Source organism: Rana temporaria, chromosome 10, assembly GCF_905171775.1.
Source record: "Rana temporaria chromosome 10, aRanTem1.1, whole genome shotgun sequence".
Taxonomy (NCBI): domain Eukaryota; kingdom Metazoa; phylum Chordata; class Amphibia; order Anura; family Ranidae; genus Rana; species Rana temporaria.
The window spans coordinates 92,909,713-92,929,050 of NC_053498.1; the positions used below are offsets into that span (position 1 = coordinate 92,909,713).

A 19,338-nucleotide genomic window follows, 5' to 3' on the forward strand; every position below is an offset into this window, starting at 1 on the left:
AACATAAATTTTTTTTTAAAACTTTATACACAGTGGAAAATGACTTTGGAACCTTTTGCACTTCTGCTTCTCTTGTGTACCTGCTTTTCGTTTGTAGTCACCTCACAGTCCGCTTGCTGGGACTTTGGTGCATCTGTCTACTTGCACTGGCTTTTGCTGTATTATCTGGCTGGAATGCATGATGCACCCATTTGGCTAGATCACGTATCAGGAGTCCTCTCTTGATAAAGGTTTAAATTTGTCATTGTCCTAATTGGGGTGATTTTGCGTTTTTTGTCTTGTTCTGTCATGACTCTACAGGAATGGGAGGAAGTGTCCCTTGAACAGTAAGACATGAGCAGCAAAAAGTCAGATCTAACACTTCTTTACCCCACTAAAAATTTTATTTTTAGCCTTTGCTGTGTGCCAGCTGCGGAGATTTAGTGTCTCTTCTGTCCTACCAACCAGTGAAGAGTAATGCCCAAAATGGAGCCACAGACATTAAACACTTAGGCTATAAAAAATATGATCCCACCGTTCAAATTTTATTGTTAATACTTGCATATTGTGTTTTGTCTTCTCCAGCCAATGCATTAGCTGATGACTATGATGGAAACAGCGATGTCTCCTCTTCTGATGAAACCTATCCCTGGGACTTCATTATGCAAGATTCCTGTAGCAGCAAAACGTCTGAAGCCAAGTCTTTCCAGTTTAAAGCCACTTCAAATCCACATCAAGAGGAAAGAACCTCCACCAACAAAGATGGAAACTCCTCCTCCGCAATTACCCCAAACCAGCAAAGTTCTGTTGGAGCTTCTAGTCCTGATACTGCCAAAGACAGGCCAAATAAGCGCCTTTTAGACCGTCTTCATTATGAGAACTGGCCTGGCCATAAACATGATGGAACCAAAAGTCACCTTTCAGCCACAAAACAGGACAACAGTGCTCCAGCCAAGTGTAATGGACAGGTGGCCAAATATGATTTCCTCATAGAGGACTTGCATTATAACCCATTAAACCTGAGCAAAGTCACTGACTATTGTAAGGAGGAAAGGGAACCCATCCGGATCACACTTCTCCAGTCCAGCTTCTAAATTGTATGAAGAAAGTTGCGTTCTTGTGAATAGACTTCAAAACGGATGACGTGAAGTACAGATGGACCTTGCAGGGCAAAGGATGTTGGGTTGTAGTTGGCACAGCTTATGTTGGACTGAAAAGCAATATTTTGAAGGCTAATATTGGAAGTTGTATATGAAAGTGGCATGTTGTAAAGAGCGTCTCAGTATGTAAATAGATGTATCATAAGCAATCTCCAGAAGAGTTTAGGAGGTGATGGTGTAAAAATGTTGATAGAGATGAGGAAGTGAAGAAAATGCCATGGTAAATCAAGGATGTGCTGCTGAATGTAGAAAGGAGGCGAAAGAAAGTGTCAGAAAATGTTTTCATGCCTACTAGTGGTGATGCCACCCTAGTATAAATAGTACTGAGTTGTGAATTATTTTATAACCTCCCGTAGGGACTTTTGCACTAACTGACTGGGTTACACTAGACAAGTAAAAGCAAGAAAATTGCAAGTGTTGAGCCACCAGATTCTTTTATTAAATTTCACACCTGGTCCAGAAAACTGGCAGTTCTATTTGATTGGCTGCTTTGGGCAACACCTTCTATTTGGTTAAAGAAAAAAAGGCATGTGTATGTAGAAGGTGACACTGTGAAGTGGGCACACAGAATTAAAAAAGCATTTTATGTTTGTCGCTGAAACGTGTTTCAGTTGGTTAAACTGGCGGTGATGGTTTAACTGTTTTAATTTAAATGTCAAAATTCCATTTACTTAAAAAAAAAAAAAAGAAGATAAATCTTAGACACTCTGTTGTATAGAGTAGAAGGCTTTGTTGGAACATTTCTGGTTAATTCCATGTGTGTCCTGGTTATTTCATCTGTGTTGTCATGTTCTCTTGCGAAGGGTACAGAAGGCACTTGTTCTTGTGTAGGCAGTGAAGTTAAAGTTGGCCTATAGGGCTGGTTCATTTATATTGGAGCAAAAGTGGAGGCGTCCATAGCAACTGTGATTAATCGGACTGCTTATTTTATATTCCTTTTAAAGGTTTTAAAATGACCGAATTAACTTGACTGGTTGCTGTGGGTAACGGCTTCACTTTGCTTCTGTGTACATAAAATGAAACCCAGTTGGATTTTGCTTATTAACAACTGTGTAATATTGGTCTGTCCTATTGGACCCAATTTATATAGCTAAAACTATAACAATCATCTTGCCAGAGAATAGCAGATGCAGTGAGGTGCTTGTATTTACTTTACTTTTGCCTCACTCCGCCAATCCCACTTCCTGCCACCCATAAATCCGGGCTTGGCACTTGATTTCCCAGTTGCTCTGGCACCCAATGCTGCATTATGGAAGACAAGTGTGGTGGGGGGACCTTTGTTAGCCCTGTGAAAGTTTAACTACTCAAAGTATATGGGCCTCTAGCAGAGGATCCCAGCAACAAGGGGGAGAAGTAGAACTCTAGCAGAAATGGAATAGTTCTTGCTATGCAGCAGTGGGCTTGGATTATTTTTACCTACATGGTCACTTTTACTGTAATTACAAAGCTGAAAGAAACATGGGAGAAGTCAAGATGGAACTGGCCCAGGGTGTCTTGTGTTACAGGGACAATTCTCTTTCTAGTAAGTAGACCAACCAGGTGACATGACATGACCTGTTCTCTTTTTAAATATGTTTTTTTTACATATGAGAATACTTTTTTTGTTTTTTTTGTTTTAATTTTTTGTTGTTTTTATTTCTATTGCAGTGTATTAACCAGTGACCTTTTTATATTTTCATCTCATTCTAATAAGGGCTTGTATAAGTTACATATGAAGTCATGCCCTATTTTCAGTGTGCCCTTCTGGACTTGCCTTTACATAGGGTTGTATACTATTATTATTTTTTTATACTTGTCACTAAACATAATTAGGACAGTTGCTGCCTTATTAGCATGTCTAATAATAACTGTGCTGTAGCCATTCCTTGTAGAATTCTCCTGATTTGTGATCTTGGAACACATGCAGAGCTGTGATGACCATTGCTTGCTTCTATATAAAGGAGAATATTGAAACATGCAACAGGATGGCTCTTAAGCTGTTCTATGCAAGACTGTAATATGCAAATAAAGCAACAAAATATGGATCTGCTTTGTTTTCTGTTCTTATTTTAGACATGGGTTAAAAACACAAATTATGTATCTATGTATCATCCTTGTCCTTTCCACCTTCCATGTGCTGCCTGGTGTTGAGCTAGACTAGTGTGTTTCAACTTTTTTACCCAGTCAGCGTGCCCTTAAAGTGTCACTAAACCCACATGAGTTTATTTTGCCGTTTTCTATCTCCATCTTCTGTTCATGCTCCCAATTCAGCTAGGGATTTTGCAGAGCAGTGTTGGCAGCTCTGCATGTGCTCAGTTTCAGGGAGTTTCTATGCTGAGCATTTCCTCCCTATCACATCTGAACAGCCATGTGATTATGGAGTCACATATGGGGGGGTGTATACACTCTGGTAAATGACAGCCCACTCCCTGACCCTCCCTCCATGCCCACTAATCAGCTAAACACAATTGGGGTGGGATATTGCATGTAGATAGAGGCTTCATCGCTATCATTCTTGACACTGACACCTCCTGGCCTTTTAAGGGGTTTCTGATGCTGGGGTTTTTGATCATGTGACTGCTGTGATTGGTTGTCGCATGATCCGAAAGCTCCCAGTGACTACTTGCGTTCCGTTAGGCGCCATCTATCGGGAGCACTGTGCTTGGCACATGTTTTTTTACATTTTGATACACCAATATGCAGCTTCTGGGAGAGTGGGCCTTATTTGCTGAAAAAAATGTAAACAAACTTGTGCCAAGCGTAATTTGCATAAGAATGAAACTTGTACCAAGAGCTAAGAAAATGCAAAAAAATAATAAAGATTGATTTTGAATATATATTTTTATGACCATTTAAAACCGTTTATTGATATTGGTTTATTAATTTTACTCTGTATTCTAAGAGCTGTTTTGTTTTTTGAACACGTCTGCTTGTCACTGCTCTTACTGAGCTTCTGCTGTGACTATTTACAGTTGGATGGAGGAGCAGGAGCTCGGCCTCAACTGACTGCCTTTTTCTACCAGAATGCCATATCACCATTGACAACCTCAGGCAGGATTCTGGTTGAGAGAGGCTGATTTTAGACGCCCTTTAGAATTCCACCGAGAATGTCAGTGCGATTCATGTATCCATCCTAGACAGGGACATAATTCTGTCTGCTTCGTCACTGGGAAAGGAGTGTTCACATTGGGCACTCCCTTCCTGTACTACCTCTATGGCTTCTGCACCTGTCCACTCTAATGGGTGTATGGCCGAAAAGTTTTGTGCTGGGGTGGGCAGAGTCTGACGGGGATCCAACACTAGTTCCCCATCAGATCTGTTTCAATTTTGATTGATCATGCAGGGGAATGGGGCAGATTCATAGCTGCTGTTCAGTGCAATAAGGGCTTTCGAATCTGCCCACTGTCACGTGCCATCACTCAAAAGTAAAGCTTGATAGGGAACTAGTCTCTCAGTTCCCCATCAGGCTCCGTCCGACCAGTGACAAGTCATTTACCAAATATAGTCATTGCCCGTATTAGAAGTTATGACATCACCTGTATCCCAATTTACATCTAGCATTTTTCCAGGAAATCTCCAAGCTAGTTAACCACTTGCCGACTGTACTATAGCAAAATGACATCATATGTATATGTCCTCTTATGATCGAGCCTGCTCTGTATTTGCTGTCTCCTCTATACACAGCTGATCAGGGTAAAGAGCCAATCACTGCAGCACTTTACCTTGTGATCAGCTGTGTACAATCACAGCTGATCATGATGTAAACACACTTGCCGGTCATCGCCATTCCTTTCCTAATCAGTGCTGCTTATTAGTGGCCATCAGCGCACATCGGTGAAGGAGAAAAATTACCTGTTTGCAAAATTTTATAACAAACTAAGAAAAAAAATTTTTTTGGGGGGGGTTGGTTTGTTTGTTTGTTCAATATTTATATGTCTTTTTTTTTTTTTCATTTGTTTAGCAAAAAAATGTAAAACCCAAATCTTTCTTTGAAAAAAAATGATACAGATTGAAATCGGGTACAGTGTTCAATGACCACAATTGTCATTCAAAGTGCGACAGGGCTGAAAGATGAAATGAAAATTGGCCTGAGCAGGAAAGGGGGGATAAAGGTGTCCATTTGGCAAGTGGTTAAATAGGGAATACAGCTCTCTGTGGGCAAGGCCCACTCCAAGTTTTTGTGTACCCATGTACTGCAGCTCAGAGCTGGTCTTATTTACCACCAGATTCCTAAACTGAAAACTGGTCATAATTCTTAAAGAGGACCATCGGTCATTCTTTCAACTTTCCGCCCATTAAACCTTCTGCCCTGGTTTTAACTTTGAATAGTAAAAAAAAAAAAATTCTCCCAGTAAATGCCTTATACAGCCCACTTGCTGTTCCTTGTCTAGTAAAAAGCCTAGGATTACAACAATATGCACAGCTCTCGGACACCTCCAGCTCTGCAGCTCTCATTAAAAAAAAAAAGCTGATGCATTTCGCACAGAGGTCTACTGCTTAGTCATAGCTATGACTAAGCGCTAGACCTCTGTGCGAAACGCGTCAGATTTTTTATATCCCACTGCTTGCTGTGCTGGGTTTTTGTAGTGCTTTTATCCTTTTTGCACCAATAAAGGCTACCTTTCAAGGTTTATTTTGGTGTGCGGCTGTCCATGAATTTTCTTCCATTCACATTTGACTGTAAACAGTGCTGGAGTGGGACTGAATGGGGGAGCCAGGAGGCAGACACAAGGAGGTATGAATACAGCAATACAAGTTCTGCAGGACACATAGCTGTGGCTGGATGGAAACAACGGTTGCCGGGAGAACAGTAGCATGTTGCTGACCGACTGCAGTGTCTCCCAGATATCTATGTGATCAGGCAGTGTGCAGGTCACCGATCGGCCTCCCCTCCCTCTTGTCTTGTCTTATTCTGTCTAACCTGACCTGCACATTGCCTGATCACACTGATACAATCTCTGGAAGACTCTGCAACATCTTGGAGTTATGAGAGTGATAAAAGTTACCCTGCACCATTGGATTCCTTCCTACAATTGGGATTTGAGCAGAACTTGCTTTGCTTTCTCTTGTAAAATCCTTTATTTAAGATGTTTGTCAGATCAAACCACTATAACAGCACCCTGCGCTTCCTTGGAACCTCAATTTGGTTCTTTCTGCTCTGCAGAAACCACCCTTTAAACCCATCAGGGACCTCCCCTTGAATGATCTCTTATGTAAAGAAGCCTTCGTTGTGGCTATTTTGGGAATAATCGCACCAACTGGTGTCACCCTCTCACCAAGATTCTTGGCGATGGTCTTGTTTCCCCATTCCAGCCTTGTGTAGGTCCACAATCTTGTTCTTGAATTCTTGATCATGGTGGAGAGTAGGGATGAGCTTTATGTTCGAGTCGAACATTGGCTGTTCGCCGAACGGCAAACAATTTGAGGTGTTTGCGGCAAACACCCTTTAAAAGTCTATGGGAGAAAGGTAAAAGTGCTAATTTTAAAGGTTAATATGCAAGTTATTGTCATAAAAAGTGTTTGGGGACCTGGGTCCTGCCCCAGGGGACATGTATCAATGCAAAAAAAGTTTTAAAAACTGCAGTTTTTTTTCCAGGAGCAGTGATTTTATTGATGCTTAAAGTGAAACAATAAAAGTGAAATAAAAGAAATATTCCTTTAAATTTCATACCTGGGGAGTGTCTATAGTATGCCTGTAAAGTAGCGCATGTTTCCCGTGTTTATAACAGTCTCTGCACAAAATTACATTTCTAAAGGAAAAAAAGTAATTAAAAATTACTCGTGGCTATAATGAATTGCCGGGTCCCAGCAATACAAATAAAAGTCATTGGAAAAAAAACAGCATGGGTTCCACCCTTATTCCATTTAAAAAAAAAAGGAAAACCCTGCACCAAAAATAAAATGGTGTGGGGTTTCCCCCAAAAATTCATACCAGACCCTTATTATCTGAGCATGCAACCTGGCAGGCCGCAGGAAAAGAGGGGGGAACAAGAGCACGCCCCCCCTCCTGAACCGTACCAGGCCACATGCCCTCAACACGGGCCTCATCCCCACAACCCTTACCCGGTGGTTGTGGGGGTCTGCGGGCGGGGGGCTTATCTGAATCTGGAATCCCGTTTTAACAAAGTGGAACTCCAGATCCCGGCCCCCACCCCATGTGAATTGGTAACGGGATACATCGTACCCCTACAATTTCACAATTTTTTTTTTTTTTAAAAACCACAGGAGACAGTTTGGGATAAGTCCTTTATTAAAAAGAATTGGATTCCGATAGGCCCCCTGCCCGCAGGCCTCCACAACCACTGGGCAAGTGTTGTGGGGATGAGGCCCTTGTCCCCATCATAATGGGGACATCCTCCCCATGTTGAGGGCATGTGGCCTGGTACAGTTCAGGAGGGGGGAGGCGTTCTCTCGTCTCCCTCTTTTCCTGCAGCCTGACAGGTTGCATGCTCAGATAAGGGTCTGGTATGGATTTTTTGGGGAAACCCCACGCCATTTTCTTTTCTAATGGTAATGGACTAAGGGGGGAACCCATGCTGTTTTTTTTCAATGACTTTTATCTGTATTGCTGGGACCCGGCAATTCATTATAGCCGCAAGTAGTTTTAAATTACTTTTTTTCCTTTAGAAATGTCATTTTGTGCAGGGACTTTTCTAAGAACGGGAAACATGCGCTACTTTATAGGCATACTATAGACACCCCCCAGGTACGAAATTTAAAGGACTATTTCACTTTTATTGTTTCATTTTAAGCATTATTAAAATCATTGCTCCCGAAAAAAATACAGTTTTTAAAACTTTTTTTTTTGCATTGGTACATGTCCCCTGGGGCAGGACCCAGGTCCCCAAACACTTTTTATGACAAACTTGCATATAAGCCTTTAAAATTAGCACTTTTGATTTTTCATGTTCGTGTCCCATAGACTTTTTTTTTTAACAACCAGGTTGGTCTTTATTGGGGAAAAACACAAAAATGGTACATGACAAATCATTCTGGGTAAGAGCAGAACAATACATTGATTACATATCAAGGAAAAAACAAAGAAACACACGGGTTGACCAGGCACACTACAACTTAAAAAAAAAGGATAAGAAATAATAAGGCACACTACAACTTAAAAAAAAAGGATAAGAAATAATAAGGCACACTGTTGAGAGAAGGAGGTCATACCAAGCAAATAAGACAGCAGGCAACTTCTCAATAGACAACACTACAGGCACAAGAGCGAACGCCTTGAAGCAGGGAGGGGGGGGGGAGGAGGGGGAAGGCCCGGGGGGGAGGAGGGGGAAGGCCCGGGGGGGAGGAGGGGGAAGGCCCGCCCATGGTGCCAGGGATAGCTCATCCTCGTACAACTCAGGGGTTAGCAACATATGAGGGATCAGTCCAAGGCCGCCACACCCTCTCATACTTCATAGGACACCCTCTACTCATGTACGTCAATTTATACAATGGAAGTGCTGCGTAAACCGCATTTTCCCAGGAGCCCACAGTGGGGGGCAAGGGGGAGATCCATTTCAGCAGAATCTCTTTTTTTGAAGAACAGCAAAGAAATCAATGTCTTGGTAAATCTAGGGCGCTGCTCATCATCCTGTATACCTAATAGGGCCAATTCCGCTGACAAGGGCAGTTCCAGTTGAAGACGGAAATTAATAGTCTCACCCACCGCAGCCCAGAACCTCGCCAGCTTCGAGCAGGTCCAGAACATGTGTAAAAGGGTGCTCTCAGGAGATTGACATCGAGGAAAGTTCGGAGAACGGAGCGGAAAAATTCTGTGCAGCCTCTGAGGCGTAAAGTACACCCTATGCAGAAATTTTGTTTGGATCAACTTGTCCCTAGAAGATATAACTGCCTTAGAGCTGGCCTCAAAACATTCCTCCCAGGTTTCCCTATCCAAATCGGGTAGATCCTCCCTCCATCTCTCCCACAAGGCGTACCATAGACTTTAACGGTGTTCACGGTTCACACTATCATAGCTATGACTAAGCACTGTTTGATAGCGTGAAACGCGTCAGTTCTTCTGTCCGTTCTGCTGTGGCATGTATTTTTGATCCTATTTTTTTTAATAAAAGGCAAATCATTTTTTGGAGTGCGGCTGTCCAGAACTTCTTCCTATCTCATCTACGTTTTGTGTTAGCTTCATGCACTCTATTGTAGGGACCTTACAGGATACAATGCCTGCATAGTTTCTCTCTCTGGGCCTGCAGCTGCTGCATGGAGCTGCCCATTGAGATAAATTGGAGGATGCAGCTGTGCATCTGGGGTTGTATTCAAAGCATATGTCTGTGCATGTGTGGGTGCTTTGCGTAAACTAAGAATGCTTTAAAAATATATATTTAATTGTTAATTTTTATCAATATACAAAAATGAGAAATCAAATCGACAGGTAGGCTGTTCCAAACATCTTGGAAAACTAACCACAGATCTTCTATGGATGTAGGCTGCCTCAAATCCTTCTGTCTCCATGTAATCCCAGGCAGACTCCATGATGGTAAGATCAGGGCTCTGTGGGAGCCAAATTATCACTTTCAGTACTCCTTGTTCTTCTTTAGGCTGAAGATAGTTAGTTCTTATTGACATTGGCTGTATGTTTGGAGTGGTCGTCCTGCTGCAGAATAAATTGGGACCAATCACACGCCTCCCTGATGGTATGGCATGATTGATAAGTATCTGCTTGTATTTCTCTGAATTGAGGACACCATTGATTAGGTAATGTTGAGGACTGTAGACACAATGAATGGCCAAGGAAACTTAAAGTGTAGAAAAAGGTTTACTCCCACCAATCTGGCATGTAAATTGCCACCATCTCTGGTAAATCAAAAAAAGGGTTACCTCAAAAAGTTGGGATTTTATGGGCAATGAATAGAATAAAAAAAATATATATAAAAAATATATAATTTATTACACAATATAGAAAAAATAAACACAAACACACACAACAACCACTGGGTGTTTTTTGAGGAAACTTAAAGTGATTGTAATCGTGATCGTTTTTTTTTCCCCCTCTATTAAAATAACAAACATGTTATACTTACCTGTTCTGGACAATTGGTTTTGCACAGAGCATCCCGGATCCTATGGGATGCTATTAAAGTAAGGTGACCAGATTTTTTAAATGAAATCCGGGGACATGTTTTTTTTATATTATTATTGGAAAATGGTAAACTATTTTATATGCACATTTTCCTCAAATTGTATATGCAGTCAGTGGTGTAGCGTGGGTTGTCAGCACCTGGGACAAGGCAAGAAATTTGCACCCCCGCCAGACTTTTAGCACTCCCTAAGTCCCTTCCACTAGTACAGTAGTACTGACCGACCTGATTCCGACACTGACCTACCTGATCCTGTACACTGACCACTACACCGACCTACCTGATTCCTATACTGACCACTACACTGACCTACCTGATTCCTATACTGACCACTACACTGACCTACCTGATTCCTATACTGACCACTACACTGACTTACCTGATTCCTATTTTGACCACTACACTGGCCTACCTGAGATCTTTACTGACCACTAAACTGACCTACCTGATTCCTGTACTATTCGTAACAACCCCCCCCCCCCACATGAACAGTGTAGATCGGTTGATTTTGCCCACACCTTCATGATAATCCATCGGAGCAGGGCTCTCTCCAGCACCAGGTTCTCGACACCCAGCCGCTCCTCAGTATCCCCTGCCAAGTGCTTCTCCAATAGCCACCGTACGCTCTGCACCACCCCTCCTCTTCGCGGTACTCACACACACACGGGCCACCCGCACCAGAGGGATCATTGGGGACAGACTGGACCATAGAAGTCTCTGGGCGGGGCTAGGGTTGCCACCTCATCCCTTTAAACCAGAACACATATGAATTACACAGGTTCTGAGGCTAATTTAATGCAGGAAAGGCACCAAGTGAGTTTAATTACCACCTTAATCAGCCACAGAACCTGTGTAATTAATATGTGTTCGGGTTTAAAGGGATGAGGTGGCAACCCTAGGCGGGGCACAGGAATTATTTTGTGCCCCCCCCAAATGTTGCACCTGGAGCGAGCGCACCATATGCCCTCCCCCCAAGCCACTGCAATTTGGGGATGTCTGATCACCCTATATTAAAGTTCATTGCTTGTAAAGGCAGGCGTCCCAATACTTTTGATAATATAGTGTATATACATATCAAAAGTCCTGTCATCTGTGCTATATTTTAATGGAGGCTATATATATATAATTGTTTGAAATTGTTTGAAAACTAAAAACATTGGCACTGAGCATCACTCAGCTGCATCAAGCTTCCTGAACTTAAATTCCTGTTAAACTACATTTTCCATCATGCCTTGCTTCTGGAGCATGCCCATTTCCTTCCTTGTTGGTTTCAGATCATATGACAGTAACGTGATTGCTAGACTGCTGAAACAACACTTGTGTGTGTGCAGTGTATGTCAGGACAGGCACCATGGCTGATAGAGAAGCAGACCCCAGCCTTAGGTACCACAACAAGGTGGTCATAGTAACCGGAGGGACAAAGGGCATCGGGGAAGCGGTTGTCAGGGCATTTGGTAAGAACTTTTTACAAAGTTTTCATTAGATGTGCAAACATATTCCCACTTGTCTTCATGTGTATATTTAATATATGAAAATATTCATTATAAGTCATAACATCTCTTATCATTGTCATTCTTTTTTATATCATTTTCACAAAACTGTATAAGCGGGAAGAATAAATGTTTTTTGCACTGCAGAAATGGGTGTTGGGGGGCAAACAGAACCCCTGAGTTTAGAGACAACCTTTATTGCTTGGTAACTTTATACTATAACAAAACTGACAGGCGTACCTGAACGGTCGGACCGTGATAAAGGGGCAGAGGAAAAACCCTCTTGTTAGTTTTCTGTTAGTGACTTTTCTAGAAAACGATATGGCGCTTTTTAGAGTTTCAATAGTAAAAAGTAGGGATGTGCCGATACCAAACAAATGTTAGAACTCACAGTTCATATCTAGCCACATGCAAAATATTCTACATAGGTGTCCCGGTCCGCCGATGGCAAATCCTGGCAACTGGAGATGTAGAGGCGTTCCGCCCCGAACCTGACATCACTTCCCTACAGGGTCCCGGAACTTCTCCTCTTGCCCTGTGAGCACCTGCAGCAGCCTGATTTGCTACCATTGGCAGATGAGCAGTGAGGGGAAATTGCATGCAAGTCGAACATGGGTACCACCTTCCTGGTCAAATTGGATGCAACTCTTTGCAGTGCAGTTTGCTCCATTTATTTATTTTTTTGTATTTACGCAAATCACATCGCAAAGTATCAGTACTCGGTACCGGCGAGTAATTGACCGAAAGTATCGGGACTCATACTCGCAGATAAAAACGGTATCAGTGCAACCCTAGTAAAAAGTGAAGAATCCTTCTGAACTAAGAAATCTGAAATGTTAGTAATAAATAATACCTTTATACCAGAAACCTTTTAATGGCAGGTTTTGTAAAATGTACTCTTCAGTATTTGTCATAGCACTAATTTCACTGAGAGTGGTTTATTACTGAGCACCTGGAGTACAACTATAGCTATACTCAGTGGCGTCGCTAGGGGGGTGCAGTCTGTGACTTTCTCCCGACTTTCTCCAGTCTCCCGACTTTCCCAAGGGTGACAAAAGCCCTGGCTCCCTTTTTAAAAAAAAAAATTCCCAGATGACCTGGAACATTTTTAGCGCCGCAGCCGCGCCTGCTTGTGTCTTCCTCCTCCTACTTGACTGCTGAGCCTGTCACTATCTCCACAGCACCTGGGCAGCACAGCTGCATAACGTCCTCTCCAGCTGCCGCCTGGGGACAGGTGTACTGTTTACCTGACCCGCCGTCCTGCCCTGTCCCCGAGCTGGTGCGTAATGGGCAGGGGTGGTGTCAACTTGCGTTGAGGGCATCGTAACTGAGCTGAGCCGCCCCAAGCTGGTCTAATAAAGGGGGGGGTTGCTGCTGTGTCCACCACCCAGGTATAGTAGCTAAGCTGGTCTGATAAGGGGGGGGTGGCGGGGGGTGTCCGCAGCACAGGTGTAGATGGACAGTGACCTGAATCCACATCAGATCCGTCCAGCAAGCAGAAGGTCTAAGCAGCATGTTGCCATCTTCCCTGGCTGCGACTTTAGTCGCACTATGACTTTAGTCGCAATTCTAAATGGTATATTATTTTTCTTTCCCATGAAAGTGGAGTTACCCTTTAAGAATATATACTTGAATATATTTTCTTTTTAATTCAGAGTTAAGCGTCACTTTAACAACTGTGGCCTGATCTGGCTGATATGACAGATATTCGTAAAAAGTATCCTTTATGTTTTAGTAACCTGTTATTTTTATCTTTCTGGTTTCTCTGGGATGGTACCACAGTGAAGAATGGAGCTTCAGTCGTGTTTTGTTCAAAAGGTATGATTGTAAGCTACCTTACCTACAAGATTGCTTTCCTGAATTAAAAAAAAATCCGTCATCCATGCTTCACCCATTCCTTCCCCTTGGCTTCTATTAGTCCTTGCTAGAACCTTGAATACAGTCTATCTTCTTAAAGCATGCTACTTGTCCCCCCTAATATGCCAACTGGAACCCCCAGAAACCCCCTCCATGTCCCCTACCTTCACTCTCCCTCTCCTTTCCCTACCCACTTCTGATATTCCCCTTTTTCACGTCTCTGTAATGCCCCCCATATCCACTCTTGATCTTATGTACTTTTGTTATACTGTTGAACACTAACATAATGTATTACGACTCTGTGTCCGCTAAGTTCAGGGTTGTTTTGTAATCTTTATTAACCCAATTCTTCACAAACCATTTTTTTTCTATATTTGCTCGTATCTCTAAGCTTTTCTACTGTATCAGTTTGATTAAAAAATATTAAACAAGAAAAGTCATGATTGTTAGCACACACACACCTATATACTCCTAGAGCTGGGCGATTCCCCCCCCCCCCCCCCCAAAAATCGATTTACGATTCGAATAGATTTTTTTTAATTATATATTAAACAAAATTGCAAAGGCAAACCCTTTCTCTAACTCAAAAGTCACTGTGCAGTATATATATCTAGATATATATATAGATATATATCTATATATATTATCTGTCTAATGTACTACACACTGTGGCCCGGATTCAGAAAGGAGATACGACGGCGTATCTCCGGATACGCCGTCGTATCTCTGAGTGTGCGTGGTTGTAACTATGCGACTGATTCAGAGAATCAGTTACGCATAGATTTCCCTAAGATCCGACCGGCGTAAGTGTCTCACCGTTGTATCCTAGGCTGCATATTTACGCTGGCCACTAGGTGGCGCTTCTGTATAGTTACGCAATGAATATGCTAATTAGGTAGATACGCCGATTCAGAAACGTACGTCCGGCCGGCGCATTTTTTTACGTCGTTTACGTAAGGCTTTTTCCGGCGTAAAGTTACCCCTGCTATATGAGGCGTAGCTAATGTTAAGTATGGAGGTCGTTCCCGCGTCGAGTTTTGAAAATTTTACGTCGTTTGCGTAAGTCGTTCGCGAATAGGGCTGTACGTAAGTTCCGTTCACATCTAAAGCAATGACGACTTGCGGCGTAATTTCGAGCATGCGCACTGGGATTTTTTCACGAACGGCACATGCACCGTTCGTAAAATACGTCAAATACGTGGGGTCACAGTGAATTTACATAAAACACGCCCACATCATCCCCATTTGAATTAGGCGGGCTTACGCCTCCACACATACGTTACGCCGCCGTACCTAAGGGTGCAAGTTCTTTCTGCATACGGAACTTGTGCCCTAAGTTACGGCGGCTCCCAGGGTCAAGTTCAAGTGCCATTCCGGACATGCCCCCTTCTACGGAAACCCTATAGGGAAAAAAATTGATTTTCTGAAAATCTGAATCAATTTGACCTCGCAACTCGATTCATGTTTCAAATTATTTTTTTCCCCAGTCCTATATACTCCCTTTGACTGGCAAGTAGAATGTTTCAACTATAATGTTCCCCGTCCATAGTGTAAAATCCTGAGATACATATTGGCTGTTTTAAATTGTACCTCCAAGAGTAGGGGGAAGCTGCTAACAGATTTCCTTCAAGTCAAATTCCCCTCTGTCCTGGGTCTACTGAGGAGGCCAGTAGATCTAAATCTTCTGGTCGGGTCCTGTGCATGTATGCTGTGATCTCCATTCAGTCCTTTGGTCAGTTAATATTTTGTACTCTCCATAGGACTGAATGGAGATGACCAACATGCACAGGAACAGGACTCGATGAAGAAGCTGTGTTGAGGAGGTGACACATCCAAGATTTTAGTACAATGGGGACAGATGAATACATGATTTGGAGGAAGGTCATACCACAAGAAGTGTAAGTGCATTTTTAACAAATACCTGTCACAAATTTGGGTCAATGCAGACTGGGAATATGATGAACGTATACATGGGCAGAGGGTTCCTTCAGTGAAAACTGTATTTCAAAACCACCAGTAGATCCAGAGCTATAGACAGCTGAAAATACATGGAAATATGGCCATTCCCTGTGAAAATAGAGCTTGTCTTTTTATGAACTCAATTGATTAAAAAAAAGGAAGCGTATGAAATGGTATTACACATCATTGTGTATATACAGACATATGGCATGAATTAGGCATACATATAGCACTGACGTTTGGGGTAAGCAAATGGCCACGGCCCCCAACATGGACGGGTCCACACATTAAAACTAGACAGGGCCAATTTGGTATGGTTGCAGTGAGTGTGCTGGGAAATTTTACGTTGTTTGTAATGTGTAAAGCACCTTCCATGTACCCTTTAAGCCTAGAACACATTTAGCCGGATTCAGGTACGGCGGCGTATCTTTCTGCCGGCGTAGCGCATCCCATTTGCACTACGCCGACGTAAGATAGTGAGGCAAGTACTGTATTCACAAAGCACTTGCCTCCTAAGTTACGTCGGCGTAGCGCAAATGGCCCGGCGTAACCCCCGCCTAATTCAAAATAGGCTGGTAGGGGGCGTGTTGTATGGTAATGAATTCACGATTCATTACCATACATGTAAATGAAGCGCCGATCGTACGGCGCATGCGCGCGCATGCTCAGTATCACGTCGCAAATACGCCTTGCTTTCGTCGTGAACGTAACTTACGCCCAGCCCCATTCACGGACGACTTACGCAAACAACGTAAAAAATTCAAAATGCGACGCGGCACCGACGTCCATACTTAACATTGGCTAGGCCAGCTTTTTGTTTTGTTACGCCTGAAAACGCCTTACGTAAACAGCGTATCTTTACTGCGACAGGCAAGCGTACGTTCGTGAATAGGCGTATCTCGCTGATTTACATTTAAATCAGCGTTCACACCCCTAGCGGCCGGCGGAACTAGACAGCTAAGATACAACGGCGCCGGCGGTCGTATCTTAGCTACATTTAAGTGTATCTCAATTTGAGAATACACTTAAATGTACGACGGCGCAGATTCAGAGTTACGACGGTGTGTCTACTGATACGCCGGCTTAACTCTTTCTGAATCTAGCTAATTATTCAGGGTTTTTTTCATTCAACCCAGCAGGGCTTAATGAAAAAAAAAAACAGACATCTCAGGAGGAGCTGCTGTACTAACTAACCAACGTTAGTAAAGAAATCTCCCCTTCTGTGTTGTGTTCTGACAGGGGTACAACCCCCCCACCAGAACACTCTGGTCAGTGCTCCTCAGCCATTGGCTGAGAGTGCTGATCAGGAGCCAATCAGCAGACCTTTTTCAGTCACGCCCCCCTTTCAGCCGGCTTCTGACGAACCGACTGCAGTACACACAGACCGAATGTCGGCTGGTTTCTATTTAAACAGCTGATGCCGCCCGACATTCGCCAGTGTTTTCTAGGCTTTACTGTAAAGACTAGTTAAAAATTGTGATGGTTGCCTCTTATCTGTACAGCTTATCGGCTGAATAAGGGACACATTGGATACCTTCAGCTTCCATTGTGCTCTTGCTGAGTGTCCAATGTGTCCCTGTGCCTTTAGGGAGAAATGGGCTACCTCCAGGCAAAACTGCAGGACTTCCCTTTTCCACTTTCAGTTCCTCATTAATTGTGCGGAGCAAGAGGAGGGGTTTGAGGGTTTGATGAGGTCTAGTCACATGCCATGAACTTTGTCACAAAAAAACATTGAATGTACTGTTCTCTTGGTGTATATGTTTCCCCCCAATATCTCAGGTCATTGGTGTATGATGTATTGCTTGATAATATTTTTATTATTTTCAGGGAGACCAGGGTCTGGCGAATTCTTTCAAAACCTTCCATGCCCCAACTTGGCAACGATCATTTGGTAGACGTCGACTGACCTGTTGCCCAATCGATTCAAAACCTTCCCAACTCAGTCCATAAAAAAAGTTTTGACTATAAATACACTTTAAAAGTATAACTTATAATAAAGGACCTGGATTTGGAGAGCAGGGTGTAGAGGAGGCTCTTAAGTTAGGGTGGGCTGTAAAGGAGGCCTTAAACTGGGAGAGGAGTGCAGAGAAAGCCATTGACTAGGAAATGGTGGTTGGTGTGGCAAAGGCCCCTGGATAGGGGGTTACAAGGGAGATGCTGGACTAGGTGAGGGGGTGCCTGGAGGTCCCAGATTAGGAGAGGAGGTGTCTGGAGTCCCTGGACTAGGGCAACGGGTGTCTGAATAGCCAGAGACTTACAGCCACCAGCTCTCTGCTCAGGGAGCACTGAGAACTGAGTGATCGGTATGGTTTGATTACTTGGTTCTCAGCCTTATGCCGCGTACACACGACCGCTTTTCATGACGAGAAAACTGCAAATTTTTTGATTGGTTGTGAAAAACGGTCGTGTGTATGCTCCATAGCAGTTTTCTCAACGAGAAAACTGCCCGCAAAATAATTAGAACCTGCTCTATTTTTTCTTGTTGTTTTTCCCGTTGTTCATTTTCTCATCGCGAAAACCGCTCGTGTGTATGCTTTTCCGAGGGTAAAAAAAACATGCATGTTCAGTAATTAGCAAAAAGCATCCCAAAGAGTGGCGCTATTCGAATGGAACTTCCCCTTTATAGTGCCCTTGTACGTGTTGTACGCCACCGCGCTTTGCTCAAGTGTTTTTTTATGAACATGTGTATGCAAGGCAGGCTTGAGAGGAATCACGACGAATCACGTAGCGAAAAATTAAGTTTTTTAACAGGATCAACGCTCGTGTGTACGCAGCATTAGAGCCATCGGGAGACAGATGCAGCATCCACCTAGGTAAGAATGATTAATAAAATTCCCATACTTCTCTTTTAATTACCCGACATCTACTCTTTCCTGTTTTTTTGGCCCACGTGACAATTAGGCCTCATTCACATGGAGCATATGCGTCTATGCCCAGTGCATAGCTCCCAACTGTCCCTGATTTGGAACAATGTCCCTCATTCCTCCTCATTTGTCCCTCATTTTGGTCTGATCTATATAGATGCACTTTGTATTTTTTTTTAAAGAGTTTTTCAGCGCTAAACCTTTCATCTGATTTCTAAATTGCTGCATTTGTAAATTCCAAAAGCCAATATAAAGGAATAGTAGCGGTAAAAAAAAGCACTTGTGGGTTTGACCAATCTTGTTTTTTTGTACAATTTTCCTTTAAGGGGGTGTGGCATGGGGGCGTGTCCTATGCCTGCATACTTTTGCTGATAGGTGTCCCTCATTCCCATCTCAGAAAGTTGGGAGGTATGCCAGTGTGATGGCTGTGTACCGCATAGGGATACTTGGTGTTCTGTGCATCTTTGTGCAGGCAGTCCAGTCAGTCAATTTGGAGTCAGCAGCTGCATGGACACAGTCGAATGTCAAAATTTGACATGCAGAGCAGGAAGGGATGCGTGTATCCAAACGCAGAGGGGCAGATCCACAAAAGAATTACGCCGGCGCATCTATTGATACGCCGCGTAATTTTAAGGTTCCCGCGTCGTATCTTTGTTTGTTTTGTATCCACAATACAAGATACGACTGCATCTGGGATCGATCCGACAGGCGTACGTCATAGTACGCCGTCGGATCTTAGGTGCATTTTTTCGGCGGCCGCTAGGTGGCGTTTCCGTCGAATTCCGCGTAGAGTATGCAAATTAGCTAGTTACGGTGATCCACGAACGTACGTCCGGCGCATTTTTTTACATTGTTTGCGTTCGGCTTTTTCCGGCGTATTGTTACCCCTGCTATTATAAGGCGTACTCAATATTAAGTATGGCCGTCGTTCCCGCGTCGCCTTTTGAATTTTTTACGTTGT

The 19,338-nt window shown here is 43.1% G+C and overlaps 2 protein-coding genes across 3 annotated transcripts in view; both read left to right on the forward strand.

Annotated features, from left to right (window-relative positions):
- PLEKHA4 (pleckstrin homology domain containing A4) overlaps positions 1-1,829 on the forward strand; it is a 98,227-nt gene extending 96,398 nt beyond the window's left edge. For both annotated transcript variants that reach the window (XM_040325695.1, XM_040325696.1), the window contains one exon: positions 565-1,829. In XM_040325695.1, the coding sequence (XP_040181629.1) occupies positions 565-1,073 (509 nt within the window). In that variant the 3' untranslated portion in view covers positions 1,074-1,829. The remainder of the gene's footprint in view (positions 1-564) is intronic.
- A 9,651-nt stretch (positions 1,830-11,480) lies between these two features.
- HSD17B14 (hydroxysteroid 17-beta dehydrogenase 14) overlaps positions 11,481-19,338 on the forward strand; it is a 44,361-nt gene continuing 36,503 nt past the window's right edge. Inside the window, exons 1-2 of the mRNA XM_040325699.1 lie at positions 11,481-11,661; positions 13,480-13,515. Coding sequence (XP_040181633.1) covers positions 11,559-11,661; positions 13,480-13,515 — 139 coding nt within the window. The 5' untranslated portion in view covers positions 11,481-11,558. The remainder of the gene's footprint in view (positions 11,662-13,479; positions 13,516-19,338) is intronic.